Source organism: Echinops telfairi, unplaced genomic scaffold (genome assembly GCF_000313985.2).
Source record: "Echinops telfairi isolate 266 unplaced genomic scaffold, ASM31398v2 ScPeMD7_9;HRSCAF=40, whole genome shotgun sequence".
Taxonomy (NCBI): Eukaryota; Metazoa; Chordata; class Mammalia; order Afrosoricida; family Tenrecidae; genus Echinops; species Echinops telfairi.
The window spans coordinates 91,352,975-91,367,488 of NW_022103906.1; the positions used below are offsets into that span (position 1 = coordinate 91,352,975).

General features: G+C 39.0%; 1 protein-coding gene across 1 annotated transcript in view; it reads left to right on the forward strand.

The window, feature by feature from the left end:
* Positions 1–14,514, forward strand: part of NBAS (NBAS subunit of NRZ tethering complex) — a gene marked incomplete at its 5' end in the record, with an annotated part of 394,305 nt that overhangs the window by 216,814 nt on the left and 162,977 nt on the right. Inside the window, 4 exons of the mRNA XM_045286598.1 lie at positions 4,539–4,652; positions 10,201–10,314; positions 11,938–12,095; positions 12,836–12,925. Coding sequence (XP_045142533.1) covers positions 4,539–4,652; positions 10,201–10,314; positions 11,938–12,095; positions 12,836–12,925 — 476 coding nt within the window. The remainder of the gene's footprint in view (positions 1–4,538; positions 4,653–10,200; positions 10,315–11,937; positions 12,096–12,835; positions 12,926–14,514) is intronic.

Genomic DNA, 14,514 nt, shown 5'->3' on the forward strand with positions numbered 1-14,514 from the left:
CACAGTTTAACTGAGATTCTGTGGGTTGCACAGCTCTGGAGATAGGATTCAAACCCAGGTAGTTTGATTGAACAGCCTGTTTGTAAACAGTAGATAGTGTTAAAGAAGCAAAACATTCTTTGAGAAGTCCATTTTGACTTACCTTCTCATGTGCCAGCTAAGTGACTGGCTCTGGGTTATCCCCTTCCCTGCCTACGTATTTCAGTGTTCTACTCCAGCAATATCATGGATCACTATCCATCTTGTGGACTCTGATGCCATTTATGAGGGACTGAAACCTCTTTTAAAGTCATAATTTGGAAGCTCTGTAAGGGTTGCGAGGTGATTGTTTGGCATGAGAGTAACTGTCCAGTAAATTCTAATTCTAATTTTTTCATCTTACATATTGGAGATTATGTGAAAAAACTTTTTTTCCTATTTGAGATAGATTTATGAGAGCCACGGGGAAATAAAGAATGCTCAATATTTAAAAGACATCTGCATATCTAGTTCAGCAATTCTATGTTGAAAAGGATTTTTGGACTTCCAACATTTTTTTCTTTATGGAAAGATAATAACCTTTAAGTCTAAATTACTTTAACTGTGAGATTGCATTTTAAAATTTAATTAGGCGTGTCAGATCACATTTTGAATTGTAATTAAGCATGTCCTAAGTTAAGTGGTAAAAGAGAACTGTTTCAGTAATTGTGCAGAGGCTCAACACACAAACAGATAAAATGAAAATCATTTGACCTTAGTAACTGATATCTATTAGAATCATACTCTTCAAATTTATTAATGCACTTGAAATATTAGTAGTGTGCTTTGGTTAGAATAGCAAGAAGACAAAGAATCATCCTTGAGTAATTTATTAAATGGAAGTTTAGAGAATGATTGTCCATTGTTATATGTGATTATGTGGTATCAGTTCTCCACCTTAGTTGTATTGAGCAAGGAAGACTAGAAATAGTAAAAGGAATCTTTTTACTCAGAATTATTAAAGCTAACCTTCTCTAAGAAGACAGTAAGTGTTCTTCAAACAAGGGACTCATGAAAGCCTCAGGATTTTACACATATAGCGTGATGATGATATTGGTCAAATGCTGTTTTGAAAATTAGAAATGTAAAAAATACTTGTCCAATAATCAGCATATGTTATAGAATTTAAAAAAAATTACTTACATTTTATTTAACTGGAATATGCACTAGGGAAAGCATTCATAGAGTAGAAAATTTAGGGCACATTACTTTATCAGTTCAGTTTTTGTTAGATTACAGTGACCTATGATAATAGGTTTATTTCTTTGATGGCAGAGGGAAAAAGCAGAACCACACAGTGACTCTTTGAAGCTTTTGCTTAGAAGGGGCATACATGACTTCCACTCACTGGTATATGGTGGAGCCAAATGTTAATGGGACAGGTTTTTGCAATATTAATAAGTGCATAGAATAAATGGGAATAATGCAGTTTGTGGCCATTCTATTCAGATTGTAGATAATTGCTATAATAATTATGAAACAAATAACTGAAATCTACATTAACCTTAAATACTTTTGTTGTTGAGTGATACCAGTTTGGTTCTGAGTCATTGTTATTCCACATACAGCATAATGAAGTTCTGCCTGGTATTTGTACCATCCTCACAGTTGTTATATTTCCACCCTGTATTGCAGCTACTCTGTCAGTTCATCTCAGTGAGTGATGTCTTCAATTTTTTGCCAAGCATAAGATCATTCTCTAGGCTGGTCTCTCCAGATAACATGTCCAAAATAGATGAATTGGAATCTCACCATCCTTGCACATAAAGACATACTTTTGATACTGTGCTTCTTCCAAGACAGCTTTGTTTGTTCTTTGGAAGTCTGCGCTACTTTTTATATTCTCCAGTATCATGATTTAAATGCACTGATTATTCTCTCATCTTCCTTTTCCATATACAGTATATGTATTATATTTATATTTAGTATTTCATTCTTGATGAAAGTTTTCACAACACACTAGATTTCCATGTAACAATTCACACTCTTGTTACATTTTTTGCGGTGTTACCTTTCTCCTTCATAGCTTTCTAGTTGGTCCATTTTCCGTGACTCTAGTCTCCCTTCTCTTCTCTTTCCATTTCTGCTACAGAGTAATTGTTCATATTTTGTTCCATATTATTGTTGTTCGTTGCCATCGGTTTGGCTCCAACCCATTGCGACCGTAGGCACAACAGAATGAAACCTACCTGGTCCTGGCACCATCCTCACAATTGTTTATATGCTTGAGCTCATTGTTGCAGCCACTGTGTCAATCCATCTCCTTGTGGGCCTTCCTCTTTTTTACTGCCCCTCCACTTTACCCATCACCATGCCCTTCTCCTAGGACTGAGCTCTCTTGACAACATGTCCAAAGTACGTAAGAAAACGTTTTGCTATCCTTATTTTTAAGGAGCACCCTGGCTCAACCTCTTCCAATACAGATTTGTTTGTTCTTTTGGCATTCGATGGAACTTTCAGTATCTTTCTCCAGCACCACAATCCAGATGCACCGATTCTTTTTGGTCTCCCTTATTCAGTGGCGACTTTGACATGCATACGAGGCAATGGAAAATACCATGGCTTGGGTCAGATGCAACTTAGTCCTCAAAGTAACATTTTAGTATTTCAAGACTTTAAAGAGATCTTGTGAAACAGATTCACCTACGCCAACTCGTCCTTTGATCTGTTAACTACTGCTGCTAAGAGCAGTGATTGTGGATCCGAGCAGGACAAAATCCGTGACAGCTTCAGTCTTTTCTCCATTTAGGAACCCTGGGGGCATAATGCTGACTCTGCTCGGCTATTCACAGAGTCAGCAGTTCAAAATCACAGGCCCTTTGGAGAAAGACTAGGCCTTCTATTCCCATAAAGAGTTATAGTCTCAGAAACTCAGGGGTAGTTCCACTCTGTGGTATAGGGTCACTATAAGTTGGCATTGACTCGATGGCAGTGAGTTTTTTGGTCCGCCCCCCCCCACCATTAGTCTAGTTGTGAGGATTTTGCCTTCTTTAAATTGAGTTGTCATCCGCACTGAATGCTGCAATCCTTGATCTTCATCAGCAAGTGCTTCAAGTCCTCCTCATATCCCATAGAGCTATTTTTGTAATGGAGGACCATACTCGTGGATATTTCATGTCACACTAATTTGCTATTTTGATAAAATTTTGCTTTAAGGCTTAATTTAAATAATGTCTTAGGGCAGGTTTTTAGGTCATCCTCTCATCTTAATTTGTTTAGTAAATATGGACTTTTAAAGAATTTTACTTTGGCTCCATATTTTTATTACATTTCGTCAGGGCCATCTTTTGTGGCCCTTATCAGAACTGACAGTAGAGACAGCCAGGCACCACTGAGTTCTTCTACCCTCATGGTGGATGAGATGATGACTTGTGTTGGGTATTAGCCTGAGATGTTTGTTTTCTTCCTTCTCGTTTGCTTGTCAGAAGTACAGCAAGTCCCCTTTCGTGAACATCCAGGGTAGGGCTCATGGACACTTCTTTCATGCTAGCTACATTGCCCTCACTTTGAAAGTGATTGAACCAGCTCCTAGCGAAACGCAGTCTTCATCCCGGTCACTTTCACCTGCTCTATGTTCAGCTTTGAAATCATTAAAGAGGTGTCAAGCCTTTATTTACATTAAAGTACACTAAATATGGGCCATAATCACCTGTTCCTCCAGACCTACAGATTTGACTTACAGACACACGTAAGACTAGATCTTGCTCACGACTGGAGACTGCCTGTAGAAACCAGTGACTGTGTCTTAGATGGTCTCTCACGCACTCTTAAGATAGCAGGTGCTGCTCCTCATTAGGACACAGAATATCAACTTTTTGATGCCAGTTGACTGGATTGCATCGTGATACATTTATGTTTCATGGTATAGATCACAGCAAGATTGTCATAGTAGCAGCAGTATGATTGTCTATGTTAAATTTTAGAAATGAAGCCTTTAGGAATGGAGAAATATGCATGTAATTTATTCTCAAAATGATTTAAAAAACAGCAAGAACAGACACACACACACACACACACACACACACACACACCACCTCCAAAGGGACTTCCAAATTTGTGGAAAATTTTCTTTGTCTTTTAGTTACATTTTGCCATGAACTTTTGAAGTCTCCGTGTGTGTGTGTGTGTGTGTGTGTGTGTGTGTGTGTGTGCGCATCCACTGATGTTTTCAGCTGTACTTTTGGCTTTGTTTCCCGCACACATAGTCTGGATTAGGCTGAGAATTTTCTAAACCAGCAAATGCTGATTTTTTTTTTTATTCAGCAGGTTGTTAATTGATGTCTTTCTTCTTGCCTTTTATTATAAGCACCAAGAAGAAGCCAGGCGGTCTTTGTAGTGCTCTGCTTGGAAAATTGCTCAGCTGAATATCCATGTTCATCACTTATAAGTCCTATAAGTGGAACATAATGCAGCTAGTTCTCTGCCACTGTTCATTTTGTGTGGTGCCATAAATTAGGAAGATTCTCACATGACGTCCTTGGTTAAAAGGTACATGCCTATACTATGTTTCCCTTTTGTAGTGCGACTGTTCTCCGATCGAATTGGCCTCATCAAAGAGTGTATTGCCCAGTCTCCAACATGCTACAAACAATCAGCCAAACTCCTGGGCCTTGCTGAGTTGCTGAGGGTAGCAGGTAAGCCCTTTGAAGGATCAGCTGCAGTTTTCTGTGCTCTTCGTCACAGCATCCTACGTAAACTCTAAATCTGTGCAGTGTGTCCAGAGAGGAGCCTTGTCGGAGCAGGGCCCTTCCATTTACACTAGAAAGAAGCCCGCCTGAGCAGTTCACACTGTGCCTACCTTTGCTTTGCTTTCAATTGAGCAATTGGTTAGAAAGCTTTGTGTCTACTATTTTTTGCATTTTTCAGGTTACGTATTTCATGATATCATGAATGGCTATGATGATAGTGTTCATTCTATTTTATGAGGGAAGGTGAGGATCAGAGAAGTTAAATATCTGTCTTGCATAGTAGACCATAGCTTTTAAGGAAAATCTGTTTTATGTTTCCTTAACCACACAATGTCTGTGATAAAACTCTCGTTCAGTGCCCAGCCTCCACCCCCGCTGTACTGCACCTCAGCTATTTGACCATGTCATAGTTTTGTACTTTTTTGACTAAGCATATCTCTATAAGAACAGTTGTTGGCCATTTGTTCAACAAGTACCAGGTTGGAGTTAATATCTTAGTTACATATTCTAGACTAAAAATCATAAAAGATTTATGGGCATATTTAAAGCTCTTAAGATTTTATTTATATATACTAGACACATTAATGTTTAAATTTTTAAAATATAGAACTCTTAAAGTCTCTGCATTTTAGCATTTTTAATATGTCTGCTGTTTTCTAGTCTGTCTGAACACAGCATTCAGACCTGTGCCTCTGGGTTTGTGGTCGATTGTGTAAGGTGACAGTATGGAATGTTGGGACCAGTCATTCATGATGCAGCATCGTGGATGAGCGGAAGAACACTGACGTCAGAGTAAGAAGCCGGGCTCCAGGCCTGACTCTGCCCAGGACTTTGACGAAGTTCCCTTAGCTCTAGTTTCTGCCTCTGGGAAATAGAGCTTCACGAGACTGAAATAACCCAACGCAAAGAATATTCTTTAGAAAAGCATATTTTAAACTCTAAAACTACTCTGATTGTTGGGGAAGGACATCGTGAAATGTATTTTGGGGAGGCTCTTGAAGTAAATAACTCAGAGATGCCCTTATGGATTGTACCATGTGCCTCCCAAAATATGTTTAAATAAATGCGTGAGAAGAGTCTTATGATCATTAGCCAGTAGAGAAATAAAAATCAAAACAACAGTGAGCTATTATCTCACCCTGTAGAAAGTGTGAGAAGATTGGAATTCTCCAGAACATGACTGGTGGGATTGTAATATGATACAACCACAGTGGAAAATAATATGGTGCTTGCTTTATATAGAGATATAGCATATGATCCAACAATCTCATTACCAGGTATATATCCTACAGAAATAAAACCTATGACATCAATAGATAAGTATACAGCTGTGCTCATCCCAGCATAATCCCAATAGTAAAACGATGAAAACCACCTAAGGACCCATCAGTAGATGAATGGATAAATAATTATGGGTCACACACCATAGAATACTCCCCGGCCTTAAAGAGTAACAGTAAATGGTGAAGCATCTCACAACATGGATGAACCCGGAGGACATTATGCTGATGAAATAAGTCAGTCACAAAAGTCCAGATATTGTATGAAATTGCTATTCTAAAAATTGGTGATGGGTGACTTAGCAAATCTGAAATTTATAGCTTATTCCCTCTTGGTCTCAAGGGAAGAGCAGGAGCTAGGTGGAGCTCTATGGAATTTCTCTGATACTTTAGCCCTGGCTTCTAAGGGCTCTGTCTGATTCAGTCAGCCCTACACAGATTACCAGGATAAACTCTCTTACCTAAGGTGTAGTATTAAATTAAAAAATAATGACGCAGAGGGAGGTGGGGAGCCAGCCCCCACCCGCTGCTACTCCTATAGTTCAGTAATACTACTTCAGGTTTCAGTAATGCACAATTGTACGGTTGAGATATATAAGTATTATATTAAAGTCATTGAGAGCATGAGAGATAATACAATAATACAGTCAGACATGTTACATGGCAACATTGCTCACCTCAGCCCAGCTTAGTGGTCCACGTGGAGAGAAGGGGAAGGGAAGGAGGGAAAAGGAACAAGGGAGAGGGGGAAGAGAGTCAGGGAGGTCAGAGTCCGAGAAGTCCCCGCCTATATTGCTGACCCATGCCTATATACCTTTTGGGGGCAAGCCAGCCCACTAATTACAGGTAGAGACATACGTCACAGGGAGGGGCTGCACTATAGGTTACACAGTAATGAGGGGATGGTCTAGGGGGTGGTCTCTGGGTCTCCATAGGAACCCTTATCAGTAGGGTGCAAACCCCTCCTACAGGAGCCAAGCTAATGGCCCCAAGCTTCAGAGAGAAGTAGTCCATTGTCTCCAGCAGCAGGGACCAGGCCCACCCCTGTGGTAGGATGAGACAGCAGTCTGGCAGCAAGTATCTGACTTCCCCCCACACTAAGTCAGCTGATTAAGGCCTTTAATTGCATTTATAAAATACCTTCACAGCAACACATAGGTTAGCATTAAAAAATCAAAAAGTGTTATTGGCATATAATTCACATATCATTCCATGTAGTGGCTCAGCCGCATCAAGACGAGTAGCACAGCCATCGCCGTAACACATTTTAGAACGGTTGCTTGGTTCGCGTAGTTAGTGTTGTTCGCCCGCCGTTCCCCTGCCATACCCACAAGGAGCCCTGAAGCCGGCTGGCCGCTGGCTCCATGGATTTCCCCATTCTGGATGGCATTTGCAGACAGACACTAAGGAGGAAGCAAAAGCAACGTAAAGCATCAATCAAAAAGAGAAGAAAATATTATAAACTAGGACGAATTCAAAATGGATCAAAAGGGAGATCAAATGCTAAACTGTTAAATTTTAACCTAACTTGCATCTGCAATAATTTACTTTCTCAAGTTAGCATTTAAATGGAATAACTGAGGACTGTTAGTCTCTAGGTTGCCACATTAAAAGAAAAAAGGAAATTAACACCTAGACCGTTTCCTATTCTGAATAAATGCAAACATTTCAAGAAGGTTGTGTTGGAGATAAGTTTCATATTACTTTGGCATGTGCATTTATTCTTGGAAAGCATTTATGTATTGTTTCATTTCTTCTTACGTGTCTGTTCCTAAAACATCAAGTGTTTTTAATGTTATACCATTTCTTTTCGTTAGAACTTCTTTAGACTCAGTCGGACCAGTAATTGCTTTGTATTTCATCTAAAATTTTGAAATTTGGAAAGAAGATCCCTGGGGACATGTCATAGATACTTAATTCAACATTTTCTGTGATATGTTTATTTTTCTCTCTAGACTTACTAAACCTTTTCCTCCACACTGCAACTTACCCCTTTTCAAGGAAATACGGAAAACATTTGCAAGGTTTTATTACCTCATTAAAATAAAAACATTTTTACTTTTCTCTTTTTTGCTTAAAATTTCAAATTGGACTTCTATTGTAACTTTGAATGATTCTTAATTGACAATTACATTCTTTATTGATTATATACCTGCTTCCTTGAGGAAACATTTTTGAGGCCTTATTAAGTGTCCGAGGACCCCTGGTGGCAAAATGAGTTCCACTTGGGCCGTTAACCACAAGGTCATTGAGTCAAAACCACCAAGAGGTCTGGGAAAAAGACAGAGCCTTTCCCGTAGAGAGTTACAGCCTTGAACACCCACAGGAGCAAGTGCACCCTGCCCTTCAGGATTGCTGTTAGTGGGTTGACTGGGTGGCAATGAGTGCTATTATGTGCGTGGCTCGGTGTACTTGGTACCGAGAATTCCACAATGAATTACACTGCCCTCAAAGCGCCTAAATGCTGCTGGAAGAGGTAGACTATAAGAAAGATAATGATAATTAATTCTTATTAATAGATTTAAACCTAAAGCAACATGTCAAACGGTATCCAAATCATGTATTTCATCTGATGAGGGTGTGGAAATGTCCAAGAATGAGTGACAGCTAAGAGGTGGCCTCTTACATGTCTTTTTGGAAAAATAAGATCTTTCTGTTACAATAGCTGAATTTTGGTGTGTATGTGTAGAATCTATACATGTCCTATGGTAAATAAGCTACGTGTACAATCAGTGAAAGTATAAATTTATATTCATTTTATTTTGGGTTTAAGATTTTCTTCACCTCTTTCCTTGATCATGGATTGTCTATTTGTGGTTACAGAAAAACTTGCCAGGGGCCAGGGTGTAAAGAAAATACCGCCAATCTATCTAAATTACCAAACTCAGAAATGAAACTTCTCTGAGTTACTTTTAGGAGATTTCATAGACTTATTTACCATCTAGTACATTAACATGCAAATAGGTTCATTTAGGATATAGGAAAGGAAACAGTACTGTCCATCACTGAATGTTTTAATTGGACACACCCAAAATAAATGTGTGTTCATTTATAAGAAGGTACTTAAAGTAAGAAAATGCATCCTTCATTTGTTGCTACTGGTACTTCTTTTTATTCTGTTCACATTTAAAGAGAATAAAAGGGGGGAAAGGCAATTTGTTCATTGTAGTGTTATAGTGGGTCTGTTTACAAAGGTAAATCTGTATAAGGCTTAGTGTAGATAAGATGAAAATACATTCTTTCATTGCCAATCTGGCTAAGCACAAATCTGAATAGTTCAGATCCATGGTGCTCAGGACAGCACTTATATTGGAGACTGTACATCCTAGTTGAATTAATAAAATGAGAAATATTGCTTCATTAATTTCATTCAGTCACTTATTCTGTTGTTCAGTGTTTTGAGGTCTTTATTACGTGCTTTCTTTTGTGTACATGGATTTATTTCCCTTCCGTTCCTTTAATAAGGAGAAAATCGAGGCCTTCTGTTCTTGTAAAGATTGACAGTTTCGGACCCCCCAGGGGCAGTTGTAACCTACCCTGTAGATTGTACAGTCAGCGTCAACTCCATGGCAGTGCATTTGGTTTGGTGTTAATCTCAGTAATACCAAGAGTCCTCTTTAGGCTGGCAAACAAACAAAACAAAACACCAAACCCACTACTCTGGAATCTATGCAAACTCATAGTGACCCTATAGGACAGGGTAGAACTGCCCCTGTGAGTTTCAGAGACTATCTCTTTATAGAAGTAGAAAGCTCCACCTTTCTCCCACAGAGTGGCTGGTGGTTTGAAACTGCTTCTCTTGCAGTTAGCAGCCCATCATGTAACCACTATGCCACCAGGGCTCCCTCTAGGTTGGCAGACTAATCTTGAAATTTCTGATTTGATGAACATTGTTTTAATTAGAAATTGATATCAATCAGTGTTCCCATAGGGGGCTTTTGTCTCAATAGATGGGAGTCATGACACACCGTTGTATAAGTGGTCAACTGCTTATTCACAGGTCAGTGGTTCAAATCCACCAGCTGCTCTGTTGGAGAAAGATGAGGCTATATGCTCCCATCAAAATTCACAGCCTTGGAAACCCTTATGTAGAATGATTATGACATTGAAACAGCTCAAATCCAATCTGTTTCAGTTTTGAATTAATTTGAAAGATTCGTTCTTTCATGAGTTTATGCCACCATGATTATTAAACCATTTGCATGTGTTTACAGGTGAGGACTCAGAAGAAAGACGAGGACAGGTTCTAATACTTTTAGTAGAGCAAGCACTTCGTTTCCAGGACTACAAAGCAGCCAATATGCATTGTCAGGAGCTGATGGCTACAGGTGAAGCGGACTACTTTTTAACACTTTCCTCAGGCCCTCTTTACGTGATGCATAATGGAAAAGCTCTCTTTTGAAATCTGTCCTGATTGGTAAACCAGACACATTTAATTTTGATGAGCAACTGATAAGTCGGTATGCCATATGCTTATATTTAATATAAATACTTCATTCAGTTTAGGGGCTGTGGTGTATCTGACACTTTGTTGTCCTTATTCCCTTTTGACACCATGCTTACAATTTTAAGAATTTTTTATGTGAAATATTTAATGCCATTTCATGCCACTTCATGTATTTTCTCTATACAAGAAAAAAAGTATGTATTTACATTTTATGACTGTATATTCAATTATTTCCGTTCTTTAACTTTTCCCCTAGGTAATATAGCACTTTTCAAACTAATGTTGAGCAAATAGGTATTAAACAAACTTAAATTTTTCCATTTCAATGTTTAAATTCAGGATTCTGTAGAAGATGTAGAGTTATGATATGAGTTATTGTTTATTATGCAGGGCCTTTTCAAGGGAGTCCCTTCTGTGTGTGTGCTGGAGTATAGGACACCACAGCATCTTGCCCCTTGCTGTCTGTAGTATGCCAGTGAGTGGTTCAAAACTCCATGCTTCCCTGCATGACAGAAGCTGGAAAAAATAAAAACATCCATCTTCTAAACTCCAGAATTTGGAAATGGTTTTCATAAAAGATCTGTGTTCTATAATATTAACCAACTGATTTTGCCGTATTACACGAGGGGGCTCCAAAATCTTTTCGGAAATTTCCCATTATCTTTTAACTCCCCTTTGTCTTGGACCTTGTGAAGCTCCCTTGATCCAGAATTATTTATTTGTGTATTACCTAGCTCTGTACAAATGTTATTCCTTTAAGTGTAGTGCCTGGGTTAATTGTTACATTATATATTTGAGGAAATTTTTCTGCCACGGGCTTTCCCACATAGGTGGGGCAAAGGAAGACTGTCCTCTTCTGGAACCCCTTCTAGTAAGAAGGAGAGGCCACTGTAAGAGCTCTGAGTGCAGCATGGTGTAAGCAAACCAGTCTCTGCTAGTTCTGCCACCCTGCCCTGGAGCTTTGCTCATCTTCGGTAAATGGAGTTATTCTGTGTCAATTTTGACAATAATTGATCTTTAGCATTTTTTAGTTTAAAAAGTGATTTAAACACAAATGTTATTTAATCCCTTTGCAGTGAGCATGACAGTGTTATTCTTCTTTGGCATTAGTGAGTCACACATGATACTTAGACTTTCTTAAAGTCACAGTAGTGCTATGTAGCAGGAGCGGGCTAGAGTGCAGGGCTTTGTAATTCAGGTAGATAGCTTTTATTCAGTATTAGAACGCCATAGAGTATTTATAGTCAATGTCGGTCTGAAATTTAACAAACTCTCTAAAAAAAACTTGTGTAGAGTAGCACAACATTCTGGGTAATGAACCAACATAATCTTTCTTTCCTTTCTTCAGATTCATGCGGTTTTCTGTTGGTATGATGTGTGTCAACTGGAGACTCAGGTTTTGCTTTGGTAGCCCAGGATGCAAAGATTAATCCATTGCCTTTCTCATCTTACATCTTTGGAGTTTCCTCTGGAAATTAGTGTTTCATCTTGCCATTTTCCGCAGGTTTTTCTAAAAGTTGGGATGTGTGTAGCCAGTTAGGACAATCAGAAGGCTACCAGGATGTGCTTACTCGTCAGGAGCTCATGGCTTTTGCTTTGACACATTGCCCTCCGACCAGCATTGAAGGTCTTTTGGCAGCTAGCAGCTCTCTGCAAACAGAAGTGAGTCTTCTCAATAAAATAAGTTCTGAATTGTATTGTACTGGGCAGGTGGATCCAAGATACATGGACATATGTGTTTGTGTGTATATGTACTATAATGTGAGGATTTCAATTTTGGAAAAAATTGTCTAGCACATATGTGAAAAGAGTTTGATGACATCAGGATATAGTATTGTTGGGTACCATTTATAGAGATAGCAGGATTGAAGGCAGGTCAGAGGGAAATGAAAAGTAGTATCAGGAAATAAATTACTGAGTATAATAGAGACTTTAGTGTTGACAAGATAAAACATAAAAGAAATCATCATGTGAAATCTCTATCTATCTATGGTTTTCCCTTAGGGAGGCATTTGGAAATGGAGGTAAGGTTTGGTTACATGAATTCTAAATTTCCTGAAATGCACAGGATTGGAGATCTGTACTATTGAATGCCCTTGCTGAGAAACTCGCCAAGATAAATGCATGGATTTTTTAATTTGCATTTTCATCTTAATAGTCATTTATTACTCTCTATAGAAGACCTTTCACAGTTTATTCCCCCTTCTGAAACTGTTGTGTCTTTGTGCGGCCCCTGACAGAAGTCCTGATGTTAGCGTTTAGCAGCAGTTGTTCATTCCGATGCAGCAATTTCCTTCCTAAAAAGTATTTTCTTAGCTTCAAGCTTTCCGTGTGAAGAGAGGCACATTTAAAAGCCCAACTCCTTTGCCGCCAAGATATAAGATGCCTCATTCTTGTTTCAGATTCTTTACCAAAGAGTGAATTTCCAGATTCATGCAGAAGGAGACAGAAATATCAGCATTGCACCATTAATTAGCAAAGCCCTGCCGGAGGTGAGTCGTGAGGAGGGAGAGGGGGAAAGATCCACAGGTGGGTGTGGCTGGAGTGCAGCCGGGTTGTGTCTCCCCTTAGGTATGAGAGTGGGTTTCATTGTTTACTTATGGAGACTGCTTTCCTTTTCAACCCTCAACTTACCTGTTTATTTTCTTCAACTTTTCAACATTCATGTGTAAAAGAGCACAAACTAAATATGTTCAGTTTACTAAATTATCCCAAAGGGAATACCAGTATAGCTCCTGGCCAAGGAATAGTACATTGGCCAACCTTTGGCAATTCCCCCTTTGTTCACCCAATTTCATTCCCAACCCTTTTTTCTTCTCATTGAGATGGCCATTGACTCAACTAAGGCTGGTTCTCACAGTGTCTTTTGCCTTTACCCACCGTGGAACTATCCGGTTACCTTCCTCTTTTATAACAAAATTTAATATGACAAGCATATTGAATACAATGTGTGCTCCTAGTTTAGTGATAATGGATCTGACGAGTCCAAGGAAATTAGGAAAGACTTTTTGGTCTTAAGCATGTTTTTTCTCCTTCTCCTTTAATTGTGACTCTAGGACAGCACCGACCGATAGATTTTTCTGAAGTGATAGGTGTCTTCTGTCATTCTGCTGTCCAGTAGAGTAGCCTTTACATTAATGTGCTTTTTGAGCACTTGGAATATGCCTTGCACAACTAAGTAATTGAATTTTAAATTTTGGTTAATTTAACTTTAAATGACCACCGAAGGCTAGTCACTACCAGATGGGACGTGTCCAGCTATAGAGAGAGCAGGCCTTCAGTGGAGTGTGCTTCCATTAACTGTAAAGGCAGTGGGCGTTTGGGGTCCACTCCTTTCATAGAAGCCCTAGCAAGTCCCAGGAACGTAGAGTAGTGTAGATGCCTTTTAACCTTTGGCTTGTTTTGGTTTTTTTTGTCATTGTTACTACGTGGTTTTCTCTAGTAGGCTGTAAAAATGCATTAATTTTATGTCTCTTTTCCTACATGGGATTCAAAGGAATTCTTAACATTAGCCAATGTTTGCTAAATGCTCTATGGATTGAGATGTATTGGCAAATGTTATCATCTTGCAAAGTCCAACTGAAGACTTCCTTTTTTTTTTTTGAACCGTTTTATTGGCACTTCATTCACATGTGAAGACTAGCTTTTCTTGAGATCTTCATCCAAAGTCGAATATCTTTTGAAGCTCTGATCCCCCCCCACCGCCACTTGTCCAGCCACATATCCCATTCAGTGTTTCTCCAGTCTCTGCTCACGCTTTCCAACCGTGCTGTGTTGTAGCCATTGAACACATCACCGTTCTCTGAGAAGACTGGTTTACACCTCTGTTATGTAGACTTTTCTCTGCTTCTGTTGCCCCTCTTTTTTTGTGCTCTGGTAATCTTTCTTTCTCGGATTCCTTCTGAAGTATCATTTTCTTTGGAAACATTTTGCTGAGTCCTCTAAATTACTCCTTTCTCTATCTTCTTAAGCATTTACACATCATTCTGTTTCAAGATTTCTCTGTTATGGAGGTGTGTAGTGTATCTTGGCGCTCTCTCGTTAGAGTGTTGACCACAGAGGAAATGCCTAACAACTGTTT